Source organism: Cygnus olor, chromosome 5, assembly GCF_009769625.2.
Source record: "Cygnus olor isolate bCygOlo1 chromosome 5, bCygOlo1.pri.v2, whole genome shotgun sequence".
NCBI classification, from domain to species: domain Eukaryota; kingdom Metazoa; phylum Chordata; class Aves; order Anseriformes; family Anatidae; genus Cygnus; species Cygnus olor.
In genome coordinates this window covers 60,576,543-60,596,023 of record NC_049173.1, presented here as the reverse complement: position 1 = coordinate 60,596,023, position 19,481 = coordinate 60,576,543, and the positions used below count along the sequence as shown (strand labels likewise).

General features: G+C 39.6%; 1 protein-coding gene across 1 annotated transcript in view; it reads right to left on the bottom strand.

Moving 5' to 3' along the window:
- The window catches only part of SERGEF (secretion regulating guanine nucleotide exchange factor), a 151,615-nt gene that overhangs the window by 130,442 nt on the left and 1,692 nt on the right, over positions 1 to 19,481 (bottom strand). Inside the window, 5 exon segments of the mRNA XM_040557400.1 lie at positions 12,038 to 12,196; positions 15,062 to 15,124; positions 15,445 to 15,558; positions 16,726 to 16,786; positions 19,062 to 19,156. Coding sequence (XP_040413334.1) covers positions 12,038 to 12,196; positions 15,062 to 15,124; positions 15,445 to 15,558; positions 16,726 to 16,786; positions 19,062 to 19,156 — 492 coding nt within the window.

Genomic DNA, 19,481 nt, shown 5'->3' with positions numbered 1-19,481 from the left:
CCACACAACTGCTATGTTAAAAAAAAGCCCTGGAGTGTTCTGTTGAACGATGACTGAGTCATTTTCCAAACTCCTCCAGTCATGGAGTACTTACCAAAATGCACCTGGACAGAATTAAGCAAGCATGACAAAGTCATGGCTAAGAAAACTTGGCTAGAATAGCTTCATGCACTGTATCTTCCCCTTCTACTGCAGGAAAGGCATTCCATAGAATACCATACACACAGGATGAGCAGAGAAGATCTGCAAAGCTTACCGTAGTTATTTTCTCCTGTTCCACAATTCTTGCTAAGAAAAACCTCAGCATTTATCATGAAGTAAATTTAACAAAAATCTGAATTTGAGTCTCAAAATTCAACTACCTGAATCTCCATTTGCCAACACAATATAGCTTACAAGGGAAAATTTTAATAAATATAAGTTTCCGTGCCCTTAATGCCAATGACTAACATTTCTATTTCACAACGTAGAACTTTAATCAAAATAAGCACAGGTTTAGCATCTGATGCTTCTCTCTTCCCATACAAGTGGCATAATGTGGGACTGCTCACACAGCTATTTACTGTACTATCTGAAAATCACAAAGAACAAGGATGGGCAAAAGAAGGACAATTACTGAAGAAACACCAGAAGTTACTCAAAAGATGGTTAGCAAGTATCTATGAAAAAACAGTGCATATGAACAACTGAACACTTGATACCACCCTTTCAGAAGCTACATTCAGTTCACATTGAACCAAGTCTGATCTTTGACACCTAATCCATAGAAAGATTTTCTTCAAGAGTTTTACTAAAGTCACGTACAAGTTAGGGAGCAGCAGAAATAGGAGTGTAAAATCCCAAACCAATATTCAAACACACACACACACACAGATACATTCTAGCTGTAAGTTTAAAAAATAAAGCCAAGGAATGATGCCAGCCAATGAAGCCAAAGAAAATAGCAATCCCTTCTAGCTATTTACAACCAGAACTCAAATCCATTGAATGGTGAAAATAAAATCCAGAAGGCTTTAATGTTCAGTGCACTAAAAATTCATTAGCTCAGTAACAACAGCTTGATACTGTGAATCAAGACAAAAAAAGATCAACTGTATAAGCCAGACTCAACCTACAGGTTCTGTTTATTCAGTTCTTGTTAAAGAACAGAAAAAAGATATTTAAGAAACGTTTGTGTTGTAAGACAGAACTAAACAAGAGGGACTGATACAGAGTAGGATGTAATAGAAGGCTCCTGTTGTGCTGCTGAGCCATAGCTGCTGGAGACAAAATCTGCTGTGCCTCAGGAATGCAAGCACAGGAGAGCCAAGGTTTACTGAGATCTATTTTTTGCCAGCAAAGCTTCCCCAACATTTGCTGGCAGTTTGGCAGTTAAAATAACAAATCTTCTACAGTGGCCTTGGCAAGATCCAAGCCCTGCCATCCCTCCCCAAAGGGGAGTTTCTGTATGATTTGGCTGCTTAAGTCTCATATGCAGAAGTCTTCCACAAATCAAGTGTCTATAAATTTCAGTTCCTTGCTGCTTGATGAATGAATTCCCATTAAAACCCCCAGAACAGATAATAACGTGGTAAACTCCACAAATGGCTGAGGAACATGGCTCTTCAGGTCACTAGCTCGGGTTTTTGGGGGGGCCTTGGTTTGTTGTTTTCTTCTCCAGGAACGACTGGCTGAATGTGTGTACTCCACGCCTCACAGAACTCAAAACGTTGGGCTACAGAGATACAGACCAGTCCATGTTGCAGCAAGAAGTAGGAAAAGTGATTCCAGGAACAGGAAAACGGAGCTTCAGTATAAGTCATATTGAAGCTTGTCATTTTCATTCAATTTTCCCAAGCACCTCTACTAGAGCGATGCCAAGTAATTTCCTTAACTGAGGAAAAACAGGCTTTGGTTGTTCCCACCAGCAAAGAGGAATCAAAACAATTGTTCCCGTGGGCAACGCAGACTTGATGATCAAATTGCAACAACAAGAACCAATCTTTTTGGAGCAGAATTCTGGGTTACCAAGAGAAACAGTTGAAGACCCCACGAGGAACCTGGACATCTGCCTTCATAGCTTTCAAAAGGGGAGGACTAACCTGAAGAGGAGCTCTTTCTGATGAGGACATTCCCTCCTCAAAGAGGAAGAAAAAGCTATCCAGACTGTAGTGCTTGAGAAAAAAAAAATAATAATTGTGCATCAATTCATTAGCTTTACTGCGTCCTCCTCAAAGTTTTTGCATTAATGAGGTGATTCATGGCTAGAAAGAAACTTTCTGCCAAAAAAGAATTCCTTTCGTATGAATTACTTTTTTAAAAAAAATCAACTTTGCACTGATGCGTTCACAAAAAATAAATGGTAAATTGCCACGAATTTCCAGAATGCTATAATTTATAGCCATATATTTTGCAGAGCTTAAATACTTAGTTACATACGTCTATAGAAAAAGATGAAATAAACCTGATTCAGAAGGTGAACTCAACACACATAAAATTAAGGTGTATTAAACATCCTGTACCGACTGAAACACTGATTCCATGCCTGTAAATCTCACATGTATCCATACAATGCCAAGTGAGCGTTCACTTTTACTTTATACACTTGCTCTCCCAGACACTTCAGTTTTCAGAGCATCCACAAGGTGCAGTCCTGCCACAAAACATGACCCCAGCCCCTTCCAGAGCTAGCACCCTTCCCGTCTCTCAGCTGGCAGCCAGCCTGGAACAGACCTCCCGAGTACCAGACTACACCAGTCCCATCAACCCCCGCTTCAGCCTTATACAAGCTTTGCTTAAAAATAACTATCAAAGTTGAAACAGCAGCGAGAGATTGATTTGTGATGGAGCAAGGAGCCAGCTTTGAAGACAATGCAGAAAATAAGGCAATTCCCATATGCACCTAGAATCTTTAATCCTGTTACTGCACACTGTAAATTGCCCACATATCCCATACTAATTTTCTGCAAAGCTTTAATCTCTGAATTTTGGTCCCCAAGCTTGTGCATTTCTTTCTTTCCCCCTTCTATGTCCTAACCTAAATAATCAAATGCAGGACCTTCAGGGGAGGCCCTGAAGTTTTAAAATTTGCCAGCCAAAAACAGATGCATCCAAAGATTCATGTGCATTATTTTTAATGTAACCAGAAGTTCCCTTATCAGTCAGAGCATGAGATTTATATATATATTAAACCATCACCAGTGTAAGCTTCAAAAGTGATGACAACTGAAAACTCATGCCCTAGACCAAGTACATTATGTGGCACAAGGGCTTAATGCTGGCAACATTTTTCTGTTAAATCCCACTCATTATCTGAGCTCAGCCTCCACTCTGCCTCTCTTGTTCACTTGGTCATTTTTCTTCATCTTCAGCTGGAGTCTCAGAATTGGAACAAACTACCCAGAGCAGAGAGTTTCCACCATCTCAAAGCATCCTAGCACAGCTTCCAGACCTGCCTGAACCCAAACCAAAAGAATAGTGGCTCACCCCTCCCAGTGCGGCTGTAAACCAGGCAACTACAACAGTTCCACTGGGGCTCTAATTCAGTCACTGAACCTGCAACACAGCATCTGAAAATTAAAAACAACCTACCATCACGTGCATGTCTTCTGGAAGTTATGTTTCTGTCACGCAAAAATTTCTGGGCTTAACACTGCTATCCAGGTATAATTCAACAACTTGTTTTAGAATAACTCCTATAACCGCCTCTGTGACAGCCACATCTGGCTCTAAAACCTATGCATCTTCAGCTGACATTCCTTCTTGCTTTGACTTACAGTGCACAACAGTAACACCATTTTTTACAACAACAAGGAACAGTAACAGGAAGCCTGCAAAGCATCAGTTCCCACTGCTTCATAATGTTGAGCTACAGCATTGTAAAGAGAAGGTAGGAACAACAAGAGAGAAGGTAGGAACAACAAGAGACCATAGAACCAAGACCAGAGAAAAACAAGTGAATTTACCAGATTTCAATTAGAGTCCATCAGGCAGATGGACAAAGTTTTGTCTTGAACACTCATTTTGCAAGTTCTTGTTCAAGGGGCTTAAGGGCTCTTATCAATTCACAGGTTTTGATTTAGCTAATTTCTAATATTTTACTTGTTTTCCCAAAACCCAGCATCCCACCGCATCAAACGGAGCTACCTCTCACCTTAAGAAGTGTACGGGCTCCAGTTTCAGATGTGTGACTGTCACCTAACAGTCTAAACTGTTACTGGCACTAAACAACTGTTCATACCCTTCCCATTATTGCATCATCTACTGATGAAACAGTCAACTCAGCATCAAATGGAAACATCTTGCTGCTGTAGCTGAATTATCCAATGCAGACTGCGTTAACCCTTCCCATTTGTTTTTATGGGGATAACAGCACCAAGATAATACAGGAGCAAACAGTACTTCACCACAAGACAGGGCTTAAAGGGTATTTTTGAAGAGCTAAGCATTAAAGGCATACATAGACCATAGGAAGCACCACTTCTTGGCGGAGAGGGGAAAGGAGCAGGAGCAAGTTTATTAAGTCAGCCTCATGAGATATGAGCAAAAGAGGATGATGCAGGGACACGGTATAAACCACTTTTTGGAAAAGTGGACTTAAGAGCACTCAGTATACCTTTTCCAATAGGGCTTTTTTTGTTGTTTTCCATTCATTGACTCATAAATCCTACTAATAGCTATGGATGCCAACCACCAATGAAAATTTGTCATTTGCATGAAAAAAAAAGCCAAGGAATACCCCACTCTATCAATAATAGAGATACCATTGAGCACACAACTTCCCCTCTATGGAAATAACAGCAGAAGAATGAACTGCACATGAAAAGTGTCAGCTGCATCCTTTAGTGCAGTAGGGGAACGCGACTGTGAATAGGGTGATCCCAGTTCCAGGACAGACCATCTCCCCATGTACTTGAGTACCATGGTCATTTAGCTAAGGAGATGAACTAAACTCTAGTGCCAAAGAGATTATTTAGTACCTTTTCACATCCTCAGAAAGAACTTTTCAAACGGAACATAAGAAACAGCAGGGAGGTCCTGGATTACACTCTGAGGAAGCCATCTGATATTTCTGAAGCCATTCTCTTGCATAGCTGAAAGAGGAATTGCATACTCTATTACCTTCATAGCTAAGCTGTAAATTGGTCCAAGCTTTCTGTGAGGTGCAACACGCAAGCAATACACACGCAAAAAAATCACAATAGCACCAGCACAGTGCGAAGACAGAATTTGACTTATTTTTAAAAATACCTTTCTAAATTAAGAATGATCATATCTGAAAAAAAAGTATTTCTACACTGCTACAGCCTTTCAACAGAAGGATACAGTTGTGGATTTGGCCAGGATGAATAAGGTTTGATATAAGGCAAAACATGTAAATAGGAAAAAAAGTCACCTCGAAGATGAACACAAAATCCTTTCTGCATTCTCCCATATAGCAATTAATCACAAACCCTCATATTAGCTGAAGCAAATGGGAAAAAAATCCCAGTTATTGCACCAAAACATAGCTAGTTATTGCACCAAAACTAGAAGATTGCGGAGCTTTCCTTGTGCCCTGTCTCGACTCCCTACGTGCATGGCGCTACAAAAAACAAACCGACCTGTCACATTGATCCCAGGGTAAAAAGATAGCTGACATTAGCTCCCTTTGAATTATAAATACCCTTCTTCTCCAATCCTCAATTTTATATATTTGTTTTCAGACACACATACATCTACGGACATGCACATGTGCATAAAAATTTATACACAACACCCTTGTCTTGATAGAAAGTCAGCAGTTTGCCCCGCCAGATTGTGCCCTACAGCATCCTACAGAGTTGGCAAAATTCACATTGCAGAAACAGTCACCAATTCTGTTCTCCCATATAAACAAGGCAAAATTCAGCACATATTTACATGCAGCACATGAAATACACTTTGGCACCCATTTTCTTCAAACCCAAAGTAAGCGCAACACCATACAAAGCAAAGATAGGCATTAGTAAAAGCAATTATTCCTAGAACAAGATTATCATTAAAAGCAGCATTTGCTGCTTTATCACTAACTACCTAAAACAGAGATCCATCCTGTCCCTTGGCTAAAACCACTAAGAGATTTTAACAAGCAGAAGAAAAAAAAGTGTGTTTTTTTTCAATAGGTATAGTAGCAATATTATTTTTTTGCCTTTGTTTTAAACAAACACAGATTCCAGAACAATAGTACCCAATAAACCCAGACAACTTCAGCAAGATCTCTGAACTATTGACTATTCTAAATGTCATTTCCCAACCACAGTGCCTTTTGGCAGATCACTCCATAGTAGCTAAGAAGAGCCCCCATAAAACAGATGATTTATTGGTATCACAGATAACCCACAACAACATCAGGATTTGCATTCCTAGGGAACTGCTGAAAATTTCAAGGCTAAGAAAGCATGCTTTCCAGTACGAGGAGGGCTGCAGAGCCTTGATTCAAAAGAAAACGGGAAAGGACCTCTAGTGGGCTGAAACCGCACTGCTTGGGAGCCAGAGAGCAGCACCCTTACACTTGGCCTCGCTGCAGGTACACCGCAGCTACTGCGTCACTTACCAGGAAGGCCTGAGTGTCACTTAGTGACTGGCACCAGAGAAACAACAGACAAGTGCAATTACAGCAGGAAGCCTCCTTCTTGGGTCTAATTAGAAATATGCCTTGTCTGCTCTCAATCTTTGGAGGGATGCACTTCCATTTGCTTCAGAAAAACAGGAGACGGGTTCTGTTTTATCACGTAGGTCACTAGCACGTCAGACCACTTCAAAGTGGTTTTATGCGGACTAAATATGTGATGTCAAGGGAGGGTCAAGCAAGCACAGACTCACATGCATTTTCTGAATAAGGATTCAGAATATTATTCAGCCTATGTCAAGGCGTCTGATTGCGTTTTGTTCTTCAGGACTTGTTAGCTGCAGGCGGTTTTCCACAGGCAGCAGATGTACCACTGTAATTACATCCTTAAGGTAACTCCTTCTGGGTGAAAGAGCTTGGAATTCTTTATGTGAGCTCAAGCACGCCACAATTTTATGCGTTGTCATATGAAAAATAGACTAATGAATGTATTCAGAATACTCAGGTAATAAAGCAGACCAGATTAAGAAGGCTTATAAATACGTTATCTGAGTCAAAAGGAAATATCTTGTTTTGAAACAAGTTGATGATTTAAGTTGTTATAAATTTTCTCTTGCTAAATTTAGGTTTGCCTTCAACTCAGATCAGTTCCATCTTTTTCCAAAGTAGCCCAATTTACATCTTCAGCGTTACAGGCACAACTTAGCTCTCTTTTAAATAATCTAAGCAGTATCTTCTCTCTCAGCAGCTACACTCAAAGGTTTTGAATCAACTGGAGAACGACCACAAATTAAAGTTAACGTTGTTAAGCAGACATGCAGAGAACTGTCTTCTTCAAAATAGCGTCCCCTGTATTGCAGCGGTGCTCCCTGTACCATTAAGCAATGTGCTGGAAAGAATGCAAACCATTTTACAGAGTGGGCATCTGAAAAGAAAGATACTTACACTTGGAGCGCGAGGCCAGAAGAATGCATCTGGTCTGCCCTTCACATAAAAAGCAACAACAGTACTGCCGTCCATAATGGAAATGCATGCCTTCAAGGTCAGCTGATAAAAGTATTCATGTAGAAAATAACGAATAAACCAAAGACGCTAGAAAGTTCATATCTCATCATCAAGAACCTGATCAAGAAGCAGAGTGTCTTAGCCTTAATTTTTCTGGACCAACCACTATTAACTAGGAACATCGCTAGCAGCAGAACAATTCAACTTATTTTGAAGGAGTACTAGTGGTGCTGTAAAGGTCTAATTGTGCACCTCCACTGCAAGAATCAGTACAAAGTAGCTTCTGTCTTTAAAATAACTGATAAAATCCTTCAAGTAAGATTGTGTACAACAGAAATAGTCCAAGAGAGACCTCTATGATTAAAAAGGATAAAGAACTGGATTTGAAGAGAAACTGCTAAGGGTGAGGATGAACAAGACAACACACTACGAAAATACTCCTTAACTTTATTCAGTCAAGCGGTTCTTATCTCAGGAATTAAGTTCTTGAAACTTAACTGCTTTTGTGATAGAAATAACAGCAAATGAAGAGAGAGTTGACCAAACTCTTGAGAGAAATGACTGGAAATGGGACATTCAACACAGCTGCTGAATGAGGCAGAATATAACATATGAAAAGAGATATAGGCATTAAAGTGATTTCAGGTGCAGTTAAAATCACTTGTAAAGACCTGGTGGGAAAGAAATGAAAAAAAGTTTTGTATTTTGTTTTGGGTTACAATGAAAAATTTTGCCTATAGCATGAAGGAAAAATCAAAGCAAGTCTTTTAAAACAGGCTAGTTTACATAAGAGGGAAAGCTTAATATGAAAGAAGAAAACATTTATGCTGTATTCCTTCTTTTCTGAAGGAGTTGGTAACCTGCTTAAACTCACTTTAAAAGTATGAAACCACAGCACCCATGAAACTGCCTGCTATTCCTCCAGATGGTTGCTTTCAACATGACTGAACCACTCACTTTTCCATTAATTCCACACCAAAGACTGCTCACGGGGCAGATGAAGATCAAAATGCTATTTTGAAATGGCAGAATTTGTGAGCATCCAGGTTTTACACACCCAGTTTCTTCCTGTGTCTTTCCAAAGAGTTCTAATCTACTGTCAAGCTAGCTGCAATTATGAATGCTTTATTATTATTACTCTGACCAAGATGAATGTTCTGGAAAAAAATCCATTTAGAAGTAGAAATATTTGTCATGGTTTCTTGAAATGCCATTACCTTCAGTGAATAGCACAACAATAGACTTAAGATATAGTAACCAAAGTGTTAAGCTATTAAATTTTGCATCACAGTACGACTATTAGACAAAAAACTTCTCCATTCTTTCATGCAGCAAAACCCCTACACTCCAATGTCTTTCCAAGATATGTTTCTACTGTTCACAGTGAATGGAAACATCATTCTACAGTATCCCCTCTTTTCATTTTCCCATCCAACAACCACTCCTCCTCTTCCTTTCCAGTAATTGTTAGGATCCCCAGAGGAAAGTGAACAGAAGCTAACAGTGGCCTCCAAAGCATGCTGCATGCACCCCAGGGGGGTGTGCAAGACAATCCACTGAGGGGCAGGAAAACTTTTTAATCAATAATATGAAATAATACTGAAAAATACTATTTCTTATTGCATCCTTTCCTAACTTTTACTTTTATATGTCTTATAATTTGTGTAATATACTACAGTAGTACAAGTATATGTACTACAAATAAAATAACCGTACGTATATTGAAGGTGCATGCTGAAAAATTCTGGTTTTGTTGTGTTTTTTTTTTTTTTTTTTTTTTTTAAAAAACATGGGTTTTTTTCTTACTGATACGACTTTGTGATCAAAAAAGTTTGGTAGCTTTTGGTTTATGCATCTTCAGCACCAGGAAACGGCAGCAGCATTTCCTCCTTTGCTAGGAGGAAGTAAAAATAATGGGAGAAGAACTACATATAGAGAAAAGTTTTCAAGTGGGCTGCATTTTCATTTAGGCAGATAACTGCAATAAGTGATTTTTCAGAAAGTTAAGTGCTCAGCTCACAATATGCCTAGCAGTTCAACAAAATCCCATGAGATTCTGATTGATTCTCGAAAGCTGCCAAAGGCCACTCAAAATCCTACTCCAAATGATTTAGGTTCAAGTCCATTGACTTTTGAAGATATTTGAAATTCTAAATACAGCAATTACTTATACCAATGCATCACTTTGCCAGTTCTCGTACAGCTGTAAAGTTAGCCTATTTTTACTTAAATTCCCTTTGAAGATTAACAAAAAAGTATCCCTGCTAATCAGTCAACATACTCTCCTCCTCCTCCGGCTCCTTAAAATCACCTACTAAAATATTTACTTAATTTCTGTAATGACTATGAATAAATAAATATTAAAGTTCCTAAAACTTTGAAGAAGTTTTACTTAATGGATACTTTACTTAACATCACTAAGGAACAGCGAAGCTAGGCAAGCCATATTGACAAGACCCTCTTTTTAAAACGTAGGCTATCCTGTCTTTTTTTCTACCATTTCTGTTCCAGTGAGAGTGACACTAAGCACTTTTTTTCAAGAACCACATATTTTGAGAAATTCCTTTACTCCACCTGAAGTTTCCAAGCACTACACAGCACTGACTCCAGCTCTGAAGTTTTCAGTATAGCATCCTCTAAAAATCAGAGTTCAAACACGGCTCTTCAATAGCTAAGAGGGCATCCAGAGTAATGCAGTTTTTTTACACAACATTTCTCTCACGTATTTGGATATCAAAAAATGAATGCCATGAAACAGAATGCTTAACCAATTTGTTTTTCCAGTCATGCATCCCATTTCTCCAAGTTCTAGCACCAGGAGTTCACAGTATACTGTAATTAAAACAGACTTCTCTCACAGAGCAAGGACATTAGTGGGTGACTGGTTTAGTATTTACAGCACCAGTTTCATACAATACTTAAGCACATGGTGACCGCTGAGCATGTAAGAACTCAATTTAAATAAAACTACCCATGCTGAGTCTAAACTCTCCTTGAACCAGTATCCACAATTACAGAACCCAGTAACTAATGACAACGTATCTGTGGCCCTTCTGCAGTTTTCCTTCCTGCCAGGTTGTATCCTGACAGGCCAACAGACTCTGAAGAGAACCTCCAACAAGATTCTAAGAAAAATGTTTCCATCTGCTCTTTATTTCCTCACCTGGCAGTTTGTACAAGGCAAAAGTAGAAATGGATGCATGCTACCCCTGCTAACAGAACTCTGGCTGTTCTTTTTGGTTTTGATAAAAGAATTTCATCCTCTTGTTAGTCTTAACTACCGTATCACACAGTGTAGAACAGCAGAAGCTAATTGCACACACTGTCCACACATGAAGACAACAAATGCCTTTCAGATGCCTTATCTACCTACTTTCCTCTCCTGCCTTTGCGTTTCATAACAGAGGAGCAATACAAATGCATTCAACTGACCTTCATCAGATCAACCATCATTTTACACATCAACATCATTACTGCAAAACCTTCCTCTCATCTTTTCCTAGGAAAGAATCTAATCCAACAGCCTTTTGCATGTGGTCATCTTCTACACTGCCTGCACTGGAAAGGTCCCCAGGAAGGTAGAGCTGTACAGATTGAACAAAATGTTTTATTTCATCTCCAGGGGATGCTCTTCAAACTAATGAGGCCTCTTTTCACTCATCTTTTCTAAACATTTTCTGGGTTTGACCACCAAAGCAAGACACTCAAACCAGGCTAGTTTATTTGACTCTCTTCTGAGCACATTATTTTATCTGTCCTTAAACACTTCACTAAAGAGCAGCACTAGAAGCCAAGCTCAGTCTTGAAATACAGAAACATCAGCACAGCTGTGCAAAGCCATATCATTTATTTCACCTAATGCAACAGGTCCATGTCTTCTCAAAGTGGATGGCAGAAGCAGAGAAAGACAGGCTCTGCCTCTTCTTTAGATCCTCAGCTAAGACTGGGGTAATCTGGAAACGGTTCATACCTGTGACCCCCCCCCATACCTTTCAGACAGGTGCTTGCTCAGGATTATCTTCCCCCACTCCCTAATTCTTGGACCCGCACCTTCCTGCCACATAGTCACATACCTTGGAAGCTGCAGCCATATTTTCCTACCTCTCTCTTTTCTGAAGCAAGTTTTCCACCAAACTCTCTTCTCTCCAAAGATGTCATAACTCACCCAGCGGCATGATCTTTAGAAGCTTACATAGATTCTGGAAAACCAGTAACTTGATGGTGCAGAGAGGCTGCATCCCTCTAGCATGCACATGCAGGTGCTTCTGCATTTTTGAAGATACTAGACCTTTACTCATATATAAGCACAATACCTCAGGGACAGAAGCCAAAGGATGTCTGTGACAACCACTGCCCAAGTGAAAATGCAAAACTATACAGTCAGTATTAATAAGATTACTGTTTGCAAGTAATTAGGAATTTACTGTTCTAGCGCCACATCTAGCTGCTTTTTACATATCCTACCTGTTTGTGCCACCAAGTGGGTCCAACCACTCCAAACTGCTCCGATCTTTTCATGTGAGAAAAACTGAGTCTCTATCTTCTTGGGCTCAACCAGGAAAATCTCTTCACTTACTAGCTGCCCGTGTTTGTTGCTACCCCAGACGTAGAGGTGTCCTTCATCTACAACAGACAAAGTAGTAAAATGAGGTGAAAGTGACATACATAGAACACCACCACATACATGCTCTGCCTCAACTCAGTGATTTTGAGGAAAGGACAATGTCTTTACCGCATGCACACAATTAATAATTAGAATATCAGTAATTCAGTAATCAATAAGTAATCAGAATATCAGAAATATTTGCCAGGGCCTTAACAACAAAATGCTTGTTTTCTGAGGGCTGCACTGACTTCCTGAAACAACCATAGCTTACAGGTCAAACTGACTAGACCTCATTTCTACTGTGAGCACCTCAAAGATGACTGAAAGGCCTTTATAGCAGAAGCCAAGTTTTTATTAGAAAACTAACCACAGTCTTTAACTCCTCCGACAAAAAGCTTAAATCATCCTGGGGTCATTCATTAAGCACCCACCCCTCAGCCCACTCTGTCCTTACAGGTCAATGTTTAACTCCACCCCAAACCTTGGGCTCAGTACCCTAAATAACCTTGTAGATCACAGCAAATAATGTAACTACCTTCCAGTACCTGGGAAGCTCTGACAGTCTCTTTACAGGAGCTGCAGGCTCCCAGCTCTTCTCATAGCTCTTGAAGCCTTCGGCTTCAGCAAATTCACTAACTCCCCCAAAGCACAGACAGTCTAATGCTCCTTGCCCCACCTTGCTCAGTTACTTCCTAAGGGAACATGGCACAGCTAAGAAAATATAATCAAAGCAGATACTACCCATCAAAGCAAAATTAAAATATTATCATGACTCAAGGCACTGCTACACAACTACTGAGACTTCTGTAAGCAATCACTTGTCTTTCCCCATCCTCTTTGCAGAAGCATTTGTTCAAGTACCACTCCAGAATTCCACCCACAAGGATAATTATATTTACAGAAACATCCACAATGCTTCATGTGGTTCCCCAATATAAGCTGGAGTAGCTCACAGCCTAACAACCAATTGACAGTAACAAGAGAACCGTTCAGATGAGTCCTTCTACAGATATCACGTATCATTAGTTCAATCTTTTCAGCACAAGATCATTCAGCCCAGGTTCTAGACCTCTCTGCTATAAAACATAACCCGTAAGCAGCACATAACAAACCATGAGCTGTGTCAGACCTCCTCAAGTTAGGCCTTTGCCCCCCTGCACGAGCAGAAGAGATACCACACACACCCAAGGATAGGCCCAGGTAGACCACAAATCGTAACTGGCAGCATAAAGTTGTTCAGTGCACAAAACCACTCAAGGCTTCTAGAAGTCTCTCACTAAAATTAATAAATTCCTTTTCAGTGTGAAATGAACACACCTTCTAGAAAGAAAAAGGACAGAAGCAGCTTGTTTCAACAAAGAAAAACACTATGGGCACCCACAAGGCATCTTCCACAACTAAAATACACGGCCTCATTGCCTGTTCCTCTGCAGAAGATGTGTTTAATTGATCCCAAGAGGTGTCACATGCTCAAACCTCATCTCATTTCTTGAGTAGTGTCTTAAGTTCTTGTTAAAACCTAAGACTTGGCAGCAACTTTTTTTTTTTAAATGAACTGCCATTCATGTTTGTAACAACTCACTTCAACAGTTACATCAAAAACCTCCTGATTACTGGTGTTTAGTATCCTACCAGCAGGTGGCTCACAAAACAGAACCAAAGAAAATTGCATCATTGACCATGAAATTCCTACAAAAAAAATCCCCAGAGTGATGCTCACTTATTAAATACTACACTCCACAGTAACTTAAAAAGAACAAGCATCTTTAGAAGCTAATGCAGGATGAAGGGCAGCGTAGCAACACGTTATTAAAAGTTTTGGCACCTACTTTGTTATATTTGGTACCCCTGTTGCCAAATAGACTGCTCTCAAATAAAAAGCAAAAGCATGAAAGAATGATCTGTTCACTCTCTAAACATACAGAGAGTGCTAATTAGCTAAAGCAGATTCTATTTGTCCTGACAGTTCTTCACTAATCGCATACAGACTTTGCATCTCAGAATTCAATGTAATTGACATCTAACATCTCCCCATACAACTAAATCTCTCTGCATAAGCAAATACTCCAGTACTTCATTTAATGACGGCAGAGGTACCAGATGGCTGCATATTTGCTAAGAACTTCTCCTTATGAAGTTTGGTATAGAGTTGTCTTCATATGGTTCAATGTATTTTCTGCACTTCAGAATTGTGAGATTACAGATGAAAAGATATTCCATTTCCCCTTCTCCCAGTCTGCCAGAAAAAGATTCTTTATTAGACTTTCACTACCAGATATTTAACATCCAGCACAGAAGCACTGCCTAGAGATCAAAGAACAAATGGCACAAGTTATGCAAGTGCTTATGTGATCAAAGCAATTTCCTGCAGCTTTTAATAAGCCTCGTGCTCTTACTTTGCCTCACACAGACAAGCACACTGCTATAGTAGAACTGCCTAAGATCTCACGTTCCCACACAGCGCAGCCATCGTTTCAGGTGGTAGAAGCAGGATAGCCACAGCAGCCTTTCCTGCCACCTAACATGCCCTTTCACACAACAGGTTGTGCTCAGGCCAGCACTCACCCAACCAGTTACCTGCAGCTGCAGAAGTTTCCCAAATCCTTTCAGAGTTTCTAACCACTAAGAGCCCAGACCCTTACTTATTTATACGGGCTAAGTCATACCTGACCCTATGAAGGCAACACACGGATCTCAGAATTCAACAAACGAATCCATGTCTTAAAAACAAAAAGTTCTCACAATCCAAAACCACTAACAGCTAACCAGCACTATGCCACATCAAATTTCACCAGCCCAGCCAAAATTGACAGAACTATCCAAAGCACAAAGCCCCTTTATAAGTTGAGATGAAGACTTTCACTTCTGTATCTAAGTCCTACCTGTAAGTGACACAGAATGATAGGAGCTTGCAGTAACTCTCTTAACTTTTACATCTTCCAGGCCTAGAGAAAAATGAGTCTTATAAAATTGGTAGAGCAGATATCATTTCATGCATAGATATAAAATACAGAGCTGTATCAAGTATAAGTAACATCATGATAATGAATTTTATAACAAAAGCTTCTGCTTTTTGGTCACAGATACTGCAAGACTCAGTGTCGTTTTTCCCCATAGATTATGAACTTGTACGCCCACTCTGTTTCAGATAGTCTACTACATGCTTATAATACCAAGTGGCTTAATAACAAAAGGATGCTACATATTATTCAAAATTGTAAAGGTGTTAGAGCAGAAATACAAAGAAATGACATTCCTGGATTACCTGTCACTTCACAGGGTTCCTTTGCAGACAGGAACAGGGGGAGCATTTTTCCTTGGTTGGCACGCTTTGCCCGAGATGCCATGCCAGTGCCCCACTGCAACACCAAGCCACTCTCTTCCCAGAGTAAACACAGAAGAGATTAAGACACAATAACCACTAACAAAGTAACTTAACTCATTAATTAAAGGTACATTCACTCCATTTTCACTAGTTGGAATTATACTTTAAAAGCCTGTTGTGCCAAAACCAGACGTCACCAGGGTTATCCGTATGTTTAGGATATAATCAAGCTACAAACAGTTCTAGCCTCATTGTACAGGTAACAAAAAATGCTAATTAGATACTGAGCTGAGGCCTATATTAGGAAGTTATCAAGGACTCAGTAACAGGATTCCCTTCTCTTTGTGCTAATTCGGTTGTGCATCCAGCACAGTGAAGGAGTAAAGCCACTAGTCTTCCGCTCAGGAACTGCCAAAGACTTGACCTAGCCCTAAATCAAAACGTCTTCTAAATGCAAAGCTCAGGACAGCTTAAATCCCAATATTCATACAAGCACCAGGAATCCCACTCTTCTTCCAGGTGTCTCCTTCACACCTTCAGTCAGACTCCACTACCTGGAATCCATACTAAAGTTCATGTAAAAATAAACTGAAATAAGAGCACGTGCAGTTTTTTGTTGCAATGCAATCATGCCAATTGCAAGTTTTTGGTTTCTAATTATTCCATGAACAAACTCAAAGTCTCTAAGAAGAGCAAGAGAAATACTGAAAAATTACAGCCCTCCCAAGCATACACACAGGAGACAACAGAAGAAAGTCAGAGGAGCAGATTTTCAAAGGTGCATGAGTGAACTCCGAGTAGGTCTCTTCTCTCCCCTCAGTAAAAGAGCAGGTTCATTTCTGTTGTTTTTTTTTCTCCAGGTGTCTATTTCAATTACATCATTAAAATAGCCATGTTTCAGGTGCAGTATCATTTTGAAACATTTTATACAAAATTAATTGTTTTGCATATCATAATTTAATGAAATCAAAAATACTATATTTTGATTGACCAGAAATAATTTTTCCAGGAAAAGTCTCCCTTTATGCTTTTCTTCAGAACAGGAGAAAAGAATTGAATGAGTTTTCCACCCACCACAAAAACACGTTGTTCCCAAACTTTCAGTTCTTGAAGAACAACTTTTCACCAGAGATTTCCAGGAAGATGCTTCTAGCACATTTACTGTCCACGCATTATAGCATTCTTCGTTTGTTACTGAAGTGACAATACAATAACATTTACCTGTAGCAGCTACGGCATGTCTCAGTCCTGCAGCAATATCTACCACCTTCTCTTTGAGGGACTGCTCAAATAAAAATAATAATAATATTTTTCACACTTTTTGCCTCTAAAAACAAAATACGACAAACACATTAGTGGAACACAATGAAACTAGTTCTCACTACTCCAGCCTGCATATCACAATGTACATCAATGTTTTGTACTACAAACGAAGTGCATTCTGGCCAACAAAAATTAGTAGAAACATCTTTAAATATATATATATATATATATATATATATATATATCAAGCAAAGCAAATGGTTGTACAGCATTGTAGCAATAAATTAAAAGGCACAGTCAAAATCCGCATATAAAAAAAAAAGGAATCTTGGCAATACAAATACATTTGTTTCTTAATTTTAACTTCACATTCCTCAACAATTATACTAAAACCTCCACAGCAAATACTAGTGACCAACAATAATAAGTTCCATCAAGCAGCTCAGGCTTCCTAAGTCCTGTGATCACAAACAATACAGTGGATGGGCAACCTTCAGCATACGTGGTGCTAATAAGATCTTGCAACAGAAGACTATACCACAGCACGTGTGCGTTAAACAAGTGAATTATGTCTGCACAAAGCACGTCAATTCTGGTGTTTCCCCAGTTCTGATTACCCTGCAAATTTATTTTTCTTCTCACAGATCTTACACTACATGAAACAGGTGGCATCAAGTCCAAGAATTGAAGACGATACAAAATGAAAGAGAAAATATTCCAGAGTAATGAATGGTCCCCGTGGTCAGGGAGAAAACAGATTTGAATTAGCACTGTCCATGCCATCACTTTCAAGGCACCACACTGGAATTCTGTGATTCTGTGAATGATGCTCCCAGGAAACGTCAAGGATATAGAGCATCAGGTGAGGTAACCCCTAGTCACTCGCAGACTACCAGCTGTCCTCCTCTCCTGCACTAATCCCAGATCATCACAAAACTCAGAAACACAACAGAGTTCGGCATGAACCAGGAGACTGTTTCTTGTCTGAGCGTCCTTCATGCTCCGAGGTTAATCACTTGCATTACACATGAGAGTTCATTTGGATGGAAAAGAGTTTCAATAGTGTTTCTCAAATAAGGAGCTACAGTGTAAATTAGAGATTAATTAGAACTCCTGTGAGAAATCTATTTACCCTGTTAGGCTTGCAGCCAACATCAAAAAGCCTTCCTGATATTACAGAAGTCTCAGTACCTACTACTTAAAACACGTTGAAGCAAACAGTTTGAGGCTATATTTTGAACTCCTTACTCACACTGAGCAGTACCTCTCGTACAGTTACCACCATAAACTTCCACGAGTTACAGGAACAACATGAGCTACGCTGCCAGAGTCCAGCCTTTAGCACTTACAGTTGAAGGTACTGGACAACAGAGAAATTGTTATGTAGCTTTCCATCCTATTTCCTTGGGAGCTGATACTGTTTGATAAATACTGGAAGTTAAACAAGAAGTGAGTCAATGTACTTTTTGGTTCCTTTACATGCAGAAGTAAAAATAATCTTAGTCTCAAAGTATATAACTGAAGTATATACTCTCAGTTTGATTTTCCTGCAGCTACATACTTTCCCATACTGATATTATTTTGGGAATGACCAAGCTTGCTTTTACCTATAGGTTTTTAAGACCAGGAAATAATACTACAGTTCTTACTGTGGGAAAGAAATTTGTAGTCATAAATGCACCTGAAAAATAGCACATACTTAAAAAACAGAACTGCACAAGAAGCGAAAGAGCAATGTATCAGAAGAATTGACATCACTAATTTTGTTGAACTCTGACACACAGTTTATTTTTTTCAGGGTGGATTACTGCTAGTCTATTTTGTTTTACAAGGCATCACTCCAACAGTTAGGCACAAGCCTTGAACAAGGTATGCAAAGGTATGAGTAAATTCCAGGCAGCAAAACATACCTTGTCTCTTACAAACTTGAGGCAAAACTTCAGCTGAAGTCATGTCAGACGGTTTCATTAGCTTTAATGTCACTTCACATCACCTGAGCATCAGACTCATTCTGCTGATGTCATCCAAATGCATTAATGAATTGTTCTAATCACAAGTGAAACAGACAGCTTTCCATAACAAGTGGACAACTTCTTCATACAACAAGGAAAGCAGCCTTAGCTTCTCATTTCTGAGTCTATGACCATCTTTGGTCCTTTACATTTCATCAGATAGACTCCTCCAAAAACAGTTGAAGGGCCTGGCTTAAAGCCCACTGAGGTCACCGGGCCTTTAATCGCTGTAAGCAACATAACATTCAGAGCGATAAAGCACAATTCTCTTTAAATCTTTACCTCAATCTTTTGTGGAGTCAAGCATGGACCTGAAATTTGAGGAACTCCTAATTGTCCAAAAGCGTTAGACCCACAGGACAGAACTAGGCCAGTACCTGCAAAATAAAGTGTTAGAGTCTGATCAGCATATAAGCAAAGCACCGTAGCATTCCAACAGGCAAAAGTATCACAGTGAAACAACTCAAGAAAGACCTAGCATCTCCTCTTCCAAAGCTGCTGAGGACACAGGCTTCTGGTTTTACACATCATGTTTAGTAAAGTAGATACGAGGTGATACAAGAACCACGGACTAACTTAGTTTGCAATGCAAGTAGCTTAAAACTTGTGAGTGCCATGCACTGCACAAGCAATAGCAATGTGGAACTTTCAACGTGCTCTCTACATCACCATTTTTTCCCAGCTCCTACAGAGGCAGACTTA